Here is a 13,970-nt window from a genome sequence, read left to right on the forward strand (position 1 = left end):
TGTATGTATGTATGTATGTATGTATGTATGTATGTATGTATGTATGTATGTATGTTTGTTTGTTTGTTTGTTTGTTTGTTTATTTATTTATCCAGAGAATAATTTCTGTTACATCTTGTATAGCCCTCACATCTCCCAAACTCTCCAAGCACTTCCACTTCTACTTACACTGTGATGGCCTGAGAATCATCAGGGCTCAGAGAGTCAAAGATTGAGACAAAGTCATCGCTGCAGTCGTCTTCAATGTGGAAAATTGGAAAACTGACTGATATGGCGTTCTCCTCTGCTGCTCGGATTTGCCACTGACAATAAGATTGTGGCTTGTAGCCTTTGGGGAACCCGGGGGATGTAAATCTTTGCTCAGCCGCAACTGCTTCCAGGCGAAAGAAGCAGTCCTCTGAGAACAAGAAGAATATTGCTCAAATCAAACAGGTTAAAAGGTAACTTGTACCTGGAAAACATAGTTTGATGAATACTTTTATAACTAATAATGCAAATAATGTTTTCAGTTAAATCAGGCAAATGGTCTGCTGTTTTATGTAATTATAAGACAAAACATTGGGATAACTTTACACTTAGCCTCTCAGCTATTATAATAAAGCAACCTAAACTAACTGCTACAAGGACAGCAATCTTAGATGAAAACGACGCCTTTGCAGTACAGGACCGGGCCATCATTTGTTAAAGACTGGCAGGAGGGCGAGCATCTAGCCAGCTGGAAAATTACAGCAGCAGGTGATTGAAACAGGACATACTGTACTCACCCGTGGGTTTCCTGGCCATGCGAGCATCTGTGACTGGAGACAAAGACATTGGGGTGGGGTGACAGGAAAACATGGGGAAAAGAGGTAAGAACGGGTCACCAAAGTTGTGAGGCTGATAGAATTTGATGTATGAGCCTAAAATATTTGGGTTGCACATTTTCTGTTCCATTTCCCTGCGGTTAAGGGAACTGGTGATGGTGCGTACCTCTTTCTGCTCCATCTCACCTTGCCCTACAGCAGCAAGTCATACATCTCTGTCTAACTATCTGGGACAGCAACATCAAAATTGTACCAACAGAAATCATTTTAAAGAGGACCAAAAACCACAGAGTCACAAGGGCCAGCACTCGGCTGACGGCCAGGATGTCGACAAATGCAAGGCGAGTGCTGAGGAGACAGAAGGAAGAAAAATGGCTCTCTCGAAGCAGGCCAGGGGCCTGGCTAATATCATTAGAGGATCCAAACAGCATAAAATGTGCAATCTCAGATGCAGCACAAGCTGAGAGTGGTCTGCCTTATCTGTTATTATCTTATCAGCACAACTCAGAGCAACCCACTGTGATACGGATGCAAAGCGAAAAGAAAAGAAACGATGACGAGACATGACAAAGACCTTGTTCAGATCTTTGTTCGCAGCATGTTGTCTTTTTTGATTGCTCAATGTAATTATCGAAAGCCAGTTAAAGCTTACATTTAAGGGCCTTCTTACATTTAAAAGCTTTCCCCATACACCTGGTTCTGAAGGTACTTACGTGAAGCGGTAATTTCAAGAACCTTGAGATGATCAAGGTTGGACCTAGTACTTTGTGACGCAATGCTGTGCTCCAGCGCATCCAAAACCCGCTCCTCTGAGAACTCTGGCACAATCTCCAGGTCGTCGACTGGGATCTCAAACTGAGACCAGTAATAGGCTGTAACTCCTTCACTGGTGTTTAGAGATACGAAAAGAAAAAAGTTGAAAAATTTATAAAAAATAAAAATAAAAAAAATCAGACCAGCTTAAAGCAACTTCAAAAAGAAAGTTGTGAAAAGATGTTTTAACTGTCATAGTAAATAACTCTAATTTAAGAGAAATTGCAATCTGGATGTGAGACAGTGAAAAATGCACTGCGTCTAATCCTTAGGCATATGAAAAAGTGAATGTCTTACCTAAAGGCCGTAACTGCAGATCCTGTGTAATACTTGGCGAGGAGTGGATCATTCTGGTAGCATTTAACCAGCTGTGTAAAAAAACAAATGGTTGAAGCATATTTTAAACTTTCAAGTATAGCATACCATTAAGAATGGGCCATTTTCTAAAGTCAAAGTATACAATGATTTTCAAATAGAGATACGGCTCCGAAACTGTTGCAATTTTACATCGTCCTGCTGCTGGGAGTCTTGGTAGTGTTTTTTCTGGATTGATTCTAGTCTCTTCCATCTCCAAGAAGACTAGAAAGAAGTACATTTTTGTTCGTCACTTATAAGGATATATAATTTTATTTCTAATCATAAAAAACAGCCATTACAAGAGTCGTGTTGTGTGAACTAAAGAAGCAACAGACTATCCCTTATGATGAGGTACTGCTCTTAAATCACATTTGGCCAACTATGACTACTACGTAGTCAATGCGATGGATTGGTGACCTGTCCAGGGTGAACCTCGCCTCTCACCCGTTGACTGCTTGAGATAGGCCCCAGTCCCAGTCGCAACCCCGCAAGGATAAGCACAGTAGAGAGTGAATGAATGAATAGATAGATGGATGGATGGATATACAGACGGACAACTACCAAGTGTGTTAGGCAGCTGACGGCTATGATTTTCAAACGTGGAACTGGAACATCATCGAGCTCGAGGCCCATGTTCTAAATCAGGCATGAATAAAACACAAAAATGGCCACCGGTGCTTGAGTTTAGTTCATCTTTTTTAGATCACGCAAGATGTCTTTGAGGTTTTTAGTGCAGAATGTAATATTTCAGAGTTATATTTATAAAGAAAATATTAATTAAGAACTTTCTGCTATTCTGATTACATAAGTAACATGCCTGCATTAGTTCGAGTGACTAAAAATATGTTAATCATAAGAATGAATTATAAGAAACCGTGTTCTTCACACAATGAATGCTGGAGACAGGCACCAGCCCCGTAAGGAGGCCAGGAGGAGGAGGGTGGGTGGGGGATAAGATGCATGAATGGATGTTTAATCAATTTATAAAAAATGAGTTAAAAAAATTCCTTAAAATAATTTTTGTTTTACACTCTCTGCAAACTTTATATATTAAAAAGCTTTCTAACAATTATCTAGTCAAATTCTCACAACTTCCTCCTCATGTCTGCATGACATTCTTATCTGTAATATTTTTTCACTGAAGAATATGTGCTCAAAGAGCAGGAGCCTTTTGTTATCAACAAGCCCCTGAGTGGTAATACAACATCCCTTCCAATGTTCAGGAAAATCACTCAAGGAATTTACTGTTATTTTTATTTCTTCACCCACTCAGAGGTACCTTAAATCTCTTCTGCAGTCTTAAGAGATGGGGTCATTTAGACCCCGCAAGCCTTTTACCCTGTGTGCAGTCCGGTGGAGTCGAGCTGACCCCACGTGTGCTTTCACAAGATTATTTTTTTGTGTGGTTTCGGGAATCGAGGGTCTGACTGGACAGCCCTCCTGCTCCCCCGCTGTCCGACCGTGACATTTGCCACGCTCCTCCTGAGCGACCACGGGACCCTTAAAGCAGTCATTTTGCACTGGGAGGGACATTTTAGAAAGCAGTCGCTAACGGCATTCAAAGTTAATGTTTTCTGAGCGAGGACAACTAAGCGTAAGGCATTAAAAGCAGCAGAAATGTGTACAGCAGAAGAAATACATGAGACAATCTGGATGCCATACTCACAAGGTCTTCCAGTGTTGAAGCTAAAGTGTTGAAGTCTTGACTACTTGTATTCTCAAGCTCTTGGTCATAACTCACACCCGCCAGCTTCATATGACCACTGAAAAGTTGCACTGATGGTTTTCGTTGCATACTTAGTTTGCCCCAGTTGTCATCATTAACTGAGAGAAGGAACACAGATGAGAGTCAATTGTTTGATCAACAAAATGCTTTAAGATGGCTGCTACCGATGAAAGACAAAACGGGGGGCCTTGAAGCGCAGTCCTCAAGCTTTACAGCACGACCTCATGCTGTGGAGACAGTTTGGCTCTCGTGGCAATTAAAAACAGCCACTTGAATCAAGATGGTGTTTATGGAGACTTCACAGGCCTTTTTATCAGTCTCTGTCTGCGTAAATGACAAGAAAACTGTGCCATGGCTCATGACATTTTTCTCCTCTGCATTATTAAAAGGAGAACGTCAGAGCTGTCAAATCGACTAACACTAATGGGAAATTAAAGTCCAAACATGCCACTCTTACACTCTCGTATCAAAGAGCTCTGCCTTCACAGCAAGTGTAAATGATCCACTTTGCGCTTTGTGATGTGCCTGTTTTGGCAGAAGGGAATGCATGCAATGTAAATACACGCATCTCTTATTTCTATTAAGCAAATCTATGCTGAAAGTTTAGGGTCTTCCGCAGAGTGTCCAAACATCTAAATATTTGCGGTCCCTGAATATCTGCTCCATTAAATAAACTAGGAAATAAGTTATCACTACTTACAGATGAAGAACCAAATGAGGAATGCCGCGACAGCCAAGACGGCAAGAAGCACCAGAAAAACAGCAATCAGGACGCCGAACTTCTTCTTGGAGGACGTCGTCGAGGACGTCGTCAAGGACTTCGGTTCATTGGTTAGGAACACCCTATTCTCTTGGTTGCCGTTCTGGGGCTGATGAAAGGAAAAGGTGGGAAAAAAATTATCTTAGCAACAATATAGAGCTATGAAAATGTATTAGTTTCGTTACAGATTTCTTCTGTTTTTACTTTTTTGGTCATACTGAACTGCCCCATCCAAAAGCACAATTTTGCCTGGCTTCTTTTTTTTTTTTTTTTTTTTTTAGAAATCATTCAAGGTTGGAATTGCTGGTGTGTTTGAACCACTGTCCTGCTGTATAACCCACATGACCCCAAGTTTAACATATGAACTAATAGATGAACTTTCTCCTTTATTATTTATTGCCTGAAAGCATAATTCATGACTATCAGTTACAGCAAGTTGCTAAGCTTTTGGAGGAGCAAAGCAGCCCCAGACAATTATGAAGGTCATACAGACCTTCATAATGTCTGTATGAAGGTTGAAAATCTTAAAAATAACCATATATTATTTACAAGGGTTATCTTTTTCTGGTATTTTTTATGATAAGAAAATTTTAAGGAAGAGAATACATATTACCTGAAGTGTGAATACGCATAATAGTGATATGAGAATTATAAAAAGAAAACATTATTAATTTATGTTAGCTCAGAGAAAGTCAATCTATAACCAGCAAGTTTCCCAACTTAGCAAAGTGGGACACTATGCTGAGTTGAAAAAAAAAAAAAGAAGAAAGGGATTTTCTCATTAAGATATTAGAGAGTTAGTTCGAAACCGGTTAAACTTCTGCATGCAAACGTATTGCAATGGAAAGTCTAACACAAGAACAGTCACAGTGTCATCGAGGAAAAGAGAGTTTTACAGTGAGACCCAGCTGTTGTGATGCGACACACCTTGTTCTACTTTCTAGGACAAACAAGCTCTGACAGGTTGCTTGGTTTGCTTTTTCTCCAAAAACCTGTTCTGCAATACTGACAAGTCTACTACCACCCTCAGAACTCCATGGCAACGTGCTTTACATACATTCAAAGACTGGATGATAACTAAGTGATAAGCTTGGGGAAAATACAGGCATGCTGCTTTAAGAAGCACTTGAAGGTAGTTTGCGTGTGTTGTTGAGCTCTCTCGAGTGGGTGGATGTAAAGAGAGAGGGAAAAAAAAAAAAAGGTTTTGGCTGCTCAGTAATCAACACACAATGAATTCAGTGCCTGCAGCCCATGAGTGAAGAAGCTAGAGTGCCATTAGGGATGGAGAATCACTTTGGTATTAAATCAATTTGTCAGATGTGCTGCTCCTTAAGATGGGGGCTCAATTACTTGAGCCTAGATGATAACTCATGGCAATTAAGGTCCATTCCTGCCCAGTTCAGGCTTCTACACATGCTCTCTAATTGGAATCTGCAACAGCAATCATGGGCCAGAATGAGGAGAATCATTAGATAGAGGGTCAGCAAGTGCCCCAAGGTTCTTCTACATCAATCACCCTGATCACGGCCTAATTATACCATTACATATGCTTCATCATATCCTGTTCTTCACGACTCCAAAGACATACCATCCCGCATGAGCATTATGAGAAGTCTCTCCCTCGCCCAAAAGTGTTACTTAATTTCAAAGAGGCGACAACAGCCCATCCTATGAAAGTGTTTGACAGGAAATCAATTTGAGCCACAGAGTTGCAGTTGGTGCTATGCGAGTGTTGCTGTTTGGTCGAACTGGTTTGACAAGACAAGCTGCAGTGAGGTGTGGTTAAAATGAAGCTGTTCTGGCTTGTTGTGAGTTTCTGCAAGATTTCAACATATTTTATTCACATGCAGTGACATTCATTCAAATTTGTTTCTCTCTAAACTGTAAAACCTTTTCTGCCATTACCTCACGACTTAGCCATATTATTAATGCATACTTTTTGTACCAGTTTTCTTTCTATTTTTCTGGTATTTTATCAATTTAAATACTTTTTTTTTTTTTTTGCATTTTTACTGATCTCACATTACGTTTATTGTTCTGACTTTGCAGCACTTTGGTGGAACATATTTGTTCCAAAGTGCTTTCTAAATTAATTTTACACCGACATAACATGAAAAACAAACCCCTGACATCATTCAGATGCTATGTGGTCTATTCCATCTGAGCCATGTGAAACACTTTATCAGGCCTTGTTAAAACTGGCTTGCTTTTAAAACTTCATTCCCTAACGCCAGGAACAAAAAAACTATTCCTGCAAATGACAATTCCTGATCATAACAAAAACATGTTAGTTTCACAGACTTCATCCTACCCACCACACGGGTTGTTTATCTGGCATATCAGCTCAAAATTTTCACATACAATGCTTTGCTAAAATATTTAAAAGGTGGAAGAAAAAGAGTATATCATTTAATTTTTTTTTTTTTGCTAAACTTAAAACCTTGACACCCATATGTATTCTGCCGATTTTACACACAACAGCTTTTGACAAAATCTGCCTTAAAAAGTAATCTAGGTAATTATAACAGAGTCCATCTGTGTATAATTCCATCACAGTACTAATGCAACTGCTCTGTGAAGGCCTCAGAGCTTTGCTATAGAATTTTAGTAAATCATGCAGACCAAGGGTGCCCAAGTATAGTCCTCCCTCCAGAGCTACCATCCTGCAAATTTTAAATGCATCCTTGTTCCAACACACCTGAATCAAATGAATCAGTCATTATCAGGCCTCTGCAGAAATGAAAGACTGCTGATGAGGGCATTCAGTAATTTGATTCAGGTATATTGGAGCAGGGATGCATCTAAAAGGTTGCAGGATGGGAGCTCTCAGGGACTAAACTTCAGCACAAATGATGTAGATCAAGCAACCTATCCGACTGGTCATTCATGAAGATCCACAAGTGAAGACATCTGCTGAAAATACTACTTTCATGCACAAAGCAAATGGACTGAGGAAAGGACTCTGACCAGATGTGACCATACTGTATAGGAAAAGCCTATAAACTTTGGCTCAAAACTTAATTTCAACCTGTTTTCCAGTATTTGCTTGATAGTCGTTACGTGACCTCAACATTCCCATGAGCGTGTTGCAGGATTGGGCAATATATATTGAGACTATGCCGTTATTGCAATATTACTGTGCACAGTTTGAAGTGCAACAACAGTTGTCATAACACTGTGCAACTTGTTGTGAGGTTTCTCAATGTTAAAGACTTGGGCACAGTTAGAAGTGTCCGAGATGCTAAAGGTTACAGAGAGTGTTGGAAGCCTCATAATAATACATGCAAAAAATAAAAGTAGAGTGAAGACAATGTAAATTGCATAGTTGGTGCAACCAAAACTGCCTTTGCATTATTCTACGATACCAAATTACCAGGACTTCTTACCGTAATATTATGAGTCAGAGGGTCTCAGGACTGATTGGTCTCAAAGTCCCTACAGCATCTATTTTATCCTTCAGTTGGGGCTGCAGCACTTAACAGTTCATCCAAAGTTATTTTTTAACAAAACCTTTTAGGTATCCAAGTTGTTCTGATCTCCAAATCCCAATAACTTAAGGTTCAGGTTCGTAGTATTATACATGCTGACTCATTTTTATTTCTCACCCATGCAAGCTAAAAAAAAAAAAAGAAAGAAAGAAAGAGCCCAGGAATCATATTATGCTGGTGAGTATGTCTCACATGTAATTTCTGAGTATTTCTGTCAGGCAGGTTTTGCCCTGTTTCAGAGCAGCAGTACGTCTGCCACCAATCTTTTTTCATTTCCAGCTTTGTTTGGGTGTGAACAGCACACCATCAAAAAGGAATCAAAAATGCTACACCTCCATTGTTCAGGGCTAAGGTCAGTGCTTTGTAAAGCTGCGAGACGCATGAAAGCAAAACCCTCGGCAGCAGCTGTTAACATGGCAACAAACCAAACTGCTACAACGTGGCCAGGCTGTTTTCTTAATAATTATGTTTTTCACAACCAAGTCTTTCTTCACAGCTCATGAGTTTTTTTAATATTACTGATTTTATGTTACTAAATCCACATGAGGACTTACAAATAATTTGGAGGCGTCACAATTAAATATTATCTTCTCGATACATGAAAACTAAGGGATTCTTCTCGCATACAAAAAAAACAGTCCTAGATAATTATTTACCAACTGTCCCACTGTGTCACCACATTAATCACAGCATTCCCATTCTCTGTGTTGAAAACTCGCCTTATTGTATGTGGCAAATCAAATATTAACAAAAGAAAAAGGAAATAGCCCTTTGGCAATAGTTTGATGTAAGCCACTTTATGAAGAAAAAAAAAAGAAGCTATTTTAGATTAAAAATTAGACATGAAAAAACACAGAGTGACAGAGAGGCTGAATGAGATCATCATAGAATGATAACATTGAGTAAAAAAACCCCAATGCTACTTGATATTTGCCCAAAAATTAAAGCAAAGAATAAACAATGTGTTAAATAATTTTACATAAAAAAAAAATAGAAAAGCAAATCTATTTCCACTGCTGCTAAACTTTTGATAAAAAGTCTCATTAGTAATCTAAATGCTGTTAGATGAATAATGAGACTAAAACAAACTCATAATTGTTGGTGAATTAGTCAGGGCAGCTGCTCAAGTTGAGCCTACACACGGTTGCATAACAAATTTCTAACTTTAGATCTAAAAACAGCATTATCTTAATGAGAGTGACGGGTGGATGTTTTTAGATTCAGAATCATAATTGTTTTTGCTATGCAAATCTACCCTAAAAGCCAAACCGGTCTTTCATTTAAGCGGAACAATTTGTACGATCCTTATTTTTTTCCAGACGCTGACATCAACACGTTGTGACACGTGGGGGAAGGGCACAGTGACACATAAGTCAGTATTAACTAGAAAACTCTCTTGTCACTCTCACACTTTTTTTCTGGCACTTTCGAAAAAGAGCTGTAAACTATGAATAGAATCTGATGGTAAAATTTCAAATTTTTCAAACTATGTTTTTAAACTTCTGCACGCCTAGATTCACGCCTGGCATCAATCTTTTGATGCACGTCACTTTTGTTTTGTCTTTCTTGAGATTTAGAAAACATCACAGGTTTTTTTCCAACTTCATACAGAAACAGAGCACACTCTCTCTTCCCCACTAGTTGCCATTTCTTAGTCAATATGCACTCCTATATTTCTGTTAAACTTCAAAACAGCAAATAACAAAATTCTATGCATTAAGGATTTGCACAAAAAAAACTTCCCAAATTAAGCAGATGTTTAGTCCATATTTTTGTTTTATATCAGAATGATCACTGCGGCTAAGTCACTCAGAAATCGAGTCACTTCAACAAAATCTGAAAATGTTCATTCTCAACCAGACGACTGTGAACAAAAGTCTCCAAACAAGAATCATCAGTCTTGCAATATTTCAGTCGTTTTCATAAACGATCCTGCATTCCTTAGGTTATGATGCATATTTATTTATTATCTGGCATTTGTTGGATTACAACTAACATTAATTATTATGACATAATACAGCTAAAGTGTATAATAACCCAAATATTTTTTTCTCTGTAAGGAAAACAGTTGCTCTTGCTTTGAGCCTGTTATTGTGTAATTCCCCCAGCTACATATTTAATAGCTGAATCTGTTTGCATGGAGCAGCCGGCTTATGTTGCACCACCCTGAAACTTCAAATCTGAAACTTTGCATAGGTACCTCTCTATCTGGACTTTGCTTTTTCCACTGTTACTGACACTCTGTGATATTATTCAACAGTTTCTAACAAGACTGAAGCACAAGGACAGATCTTTGCATAATCTCTATGCTCCTGAACTCCTTGACCTGTAGGTGTTTTTGACACAATTCAGAAGTTGCTGCACGGCTTAATTTCTGAACTATCGAAAGCCTTTTTCACAAAAGACCTCGATATACCATTGTAACACCTGACTCCCCTCCAGCTGTGCTGCTGATACCTCACAATTATCAGTTGTGGAAGAACAATAAAAACAAGACGGCTTGAACAGTACTCACAGTTTCTTGGAAGCACATTACGGCTTCCAGGCAAGAGTTTGACTTTAACTCAGCTTGTACATGCTCCACAGAGTTTCAGGAAGCTTTACTGTGTATATTTTAGTTCAAAGGAAATATTAGCATCCACGTTTTTCTTTAACGAAGCTGTCTTTACTCTGTGATCGGAAAATCAGTGTAGGTATTTATTTATTTTTTAACAAAATCACTAATGGAGCAATGGAAAATATGTATATATTTTTTCATTTATGCTCTACTTCAAGAACTTGATCAGAGTTTCCAGAAGATTTCTAATTATTCATATTTACTCTCCATTTGCGAAGCTTATAAACATGACATCAGACAAAGATTTAATGTTTTTTTTTAGCCACTGGTTGCCAGATTAGATAAGGACCCATATTTATCTCGCAAGAAGATGCCGCGAACAGCCTGATAAGACGGATAACAGATCTACAAAGGCCAAGATTTCCATACATACAAACATTAGGAGTTGTACTGCTTTATATTAATGTATAAATATCCTCGGAAGGATGTCAGGAAAAATTATTTTATGTCCTAAAATTTCAAATGTAAGTCAACTAAAATGGGCTAGACTCCAACTGTAATCTAAAACTGAGTCATCAGTGCCTTTCAGTTAGATAAAGAAAAATACACACTGAATTGTTTTGCCAGACACATTTTTTATTGTATTTATTCATTTTCTACTGGCAACCTTCAACCCAGACCTAAATCCTCCAGGCAAGCTGTGACGTGAGCAGAAGAGAAGATGTCTGCAGGTATGAGAAGCAGGGATGCCAATAAATATATCACTGGTGATTTTGGTCAAATAAATACTGTTTCTTAAGGTGTGAATTCTTCCCTACTAAAATTAATGTTCTCAGGTTGGATTCATCATAAATTTTCAGTGAAAGATGGTCCAAGTGAAATAAAAGATAATTCTAAAGGCATTTTAGTTTAGCAGTCAGTCCTTTAGTTTCCCTATAAGATAAGCAGCACCGTCTCCCTGTGTGATGAATTACTGCAATTACACCAAACAGAGAGATTCAGAGCTAAAAGAAAAGCATAAATCAAAAGGTTTTCCGCATATCTACACAATGAGAAAGCTGAAGCGATCGCAGCTCAACCAAGCCAGCTGCTCTAATCTATTCTGACATAAGAAACAGCCAAATGGGTGTCACAAAAACACATTGACAGCAACAGAAATCAACCTACAAACATATGTCCACGCCTTTCAGAATAAACAAAAAACTTTTCTTGTAAAAATGCAGCATGTCAGAATGAACACACTGGAAATGGGATATATATATATATATATAGGAGGTATCCTTCAAAATGAAAAAAGTTAATTCCACTATAGAGAAGACACAAATATCTGAGATGAAACATAATTTATTCAATAAAAATAAATTAGCATCGACTGAAACAGAACAACTCGCACCTCATCTGACACCAAATCCTATTTATCTAATTATATTATGAGCAATGTGAATAATCAATCTCCATAAGTATAGATATACACTTTATTCAAAGATGGTTTCGTAAATGGCAAAATTTCATATACGCTTTGACATAAATGTGGACAAATGAATGACATTTATCTATGCGGTAGGTGAGGCCCCCGGAAGCACACCGAGGGTGTCAACCTGCAGTTTCGCTGTGGGGAATAAACTGCTGGGAGAAAAACTGTCAGACGTGTTTACTGTAAGAACCAGTCCGCACCGTCTGAAACGCTGAGCTTAAATAGGAGACCCCCGGCAAACTTTACCGCGCCAAAACTTTGTGAGGGGAGCGATTCATAGCAACAGTGACAGCGACAAGATAAAAACAAAACAATTATTTGCGTCAGGTGCGACAAACTTACGCGATATGCGGCAGAATTCATCTTTGAAGACCAGACCCAACTGAAACCCGACAGGAAAACCGTATCTTTCGTCCAAAGGGGGAGTCAAATCAAATTAAAAAAAAAATTAATACGAGCAGTCCCTCAGAGATTAACCGAAATCTCTTCCTGTGTCAAAGAGCTAAGAGCATTAAACTACCTGAAATCTTCTCTCACACACCTTTGCCCCGCCCACAATACCTGCCGCGAGTCAAGCCAACTCCTCAAATTCCGAACAGTCTCTTTTAGCAAGAGGTGCTGACTGTGGAGGAAGGTTCAGCAACCAAAACCTGATTATAAAGCATGGATGGCTGATTATTTAAGTCTTAAATCGTAGCCTTTATTGATCAGTAGTGAGAATTAACTCAATAATTCCAATAAAGCCAGGCCAATACTCAAAGCAGTGTATTTCTATGCAAAGTTAATGTAATACAGTCAGATTCAGAAAATCATATAATGCCCAACTGGTAAAAAAGCAAGGGTTGTCAAAAGAAATCAGCAGACTGTGTTCAATGTTCAATGTTAATGGATTACTTCCTCTTGGGGCACCACAGGGTGAGTTTGAAGGAGCCAGTCCCGTTTAACAACGAATTTTAAATTCTGTTACAAATTTAACAGGGAATAAATGAACAGAAAAAAAATAAATAAATCAATTCTTGGTTCCCCTGTTGGCCGTCCTGATAATAAAGAGCTACAATATTCCAGCCTAAAAGTAACAAATGCATCGACTAGATTTCCAGTGTAGCCGTGCGCTGCTGTCTAACTCTCAAACTTTAATTTAAAGACTCATCAGTCCCAGTGAGCTGTTCAGTGTTTGCGTGTGGCCTTGTTTTCCCTCCCATCATCTAGTTCTGAGACATTACTTGTCCTCTGGGCGCGCTGTCTCTTTATATTAAGAATAGTTGCTTTTCTGTGACTCAGTTAACAAGGTCTGGTGTATTGATCAAGTGAAGCCTTGTCATTTCTCCTCTGACTGATGACCCAACTACTCCCTATTGTGTTTATGTGCATCCCACTGAAAACACTTCAGTTTATTATTAGGTCAAAGCAGGAAAAGCTGCTTTTGTATGAAATTGTAATGTTACATCTGAGACCCTCCCTCAGCTCTGATGTCAATGTCTTTCATTATTGCATTTATAAAGCTGGAAAGATGAAGCATGTGTCTTCAAACAACCAGAGCAAATCGACCTGAGTGTAAAATAAAGGTTATTTCTTTAAACTCAGAGAAATTGTTTTGTCTCAAAATAATGAAACATGTTCTAATAGTTGTGTGGTTGACCTGAAAAGTAGAAAATATTCTGAAATATTTACTCTTCGAAATAGCTTTTTTCTTTCAAGTCTCTAATTTTCTCTTTGCTCTGTATGATTTGCTTTTGTGTTCAATTGTAGTTTGAGAGGTATTTTTCTGCACTTACGCTCATCTGCATATTTGCATTAGATTCATGCACATCTACTTCATTTAATAAATGTTTTTTTCTCTTAATTACATGTTTTGCTTGTGTTCTGTTCAGTGCAATTTTACATTCAAACTGTATTCTGTATGATCTTTTGTTAAATGAGTCAGATGCCATTAAGCATTTGAATGGCTGTATGTATGTACGGATGGATGGATGGCTTATTTGTAAAGCACTA

At 38.4% G+C, this 13,970-nt stretch overlaps 1 protein-coding gene across 2 annotated transcripts in view; it reads right to left on the reverse strand.

The window, feature by feature from the left end:
- st14 (ST14 transmembrane serine protease matriptase) overlaps window positions 1–12,520 on the reverse strand; it is a 25,812-nt gene extending 13,292 nt beyond the window's left edge. Inside the window, exons 1-7 of one of the 2 annotated variants that reach the window (XM_007559505.2) lie at window positions 12,321–12,520; window positions 4,400–4,562; window positions 3,640–3,797; window positions 1,914–1,984; window positions 1,517–1,689; window positions 765–797; window positions 169–397 (exon numbers count right to left, since the gene is read on the reverse strand). In XM_007559505.2, the coding sequence (XP_007559567.1) occupies window positions 169–397; window positions 765–797; window positions 1,517–1,689; window positions 1,914–1,984; window positions 3,640–3,797; window positions 4,400–4,562; window positions 12,321–12,341 (848 nt within the window). In that variant the 5' untranslated portion in view covers window positions 12,342–12,520. Of the gene's footprint in view, window positions 1–168; window positions 398–764; window positions 798–1,516; window positions 1,690–1,913; window positions 1,985–3,639; window positions 3,798–4,399; window positions 4,569–12,320 lie in introns of both variants that reach the window. The other variant, XM_007559504.2, reaches the window with a different exon arrangement.
- Between the last annotated feature and the right edge of the window lie 1,450 nt (window positions 12,521–13,970).

This window comes from Poecilia formosa, unplaced genomic scaffold (genome assembly GCF_000485575.1).
Source record: "Poecilia formosa unplaced genomic scaffold, Poecilia_formosa-5.1.2 Scaffold105, whole genome shotgun sequence".
NCBI lineage: Eukaryota > Metazoa > Chordata > Actinopteri > Cyprinodontiformes > Poeciliidae > Poecilia > Poecilia formosa.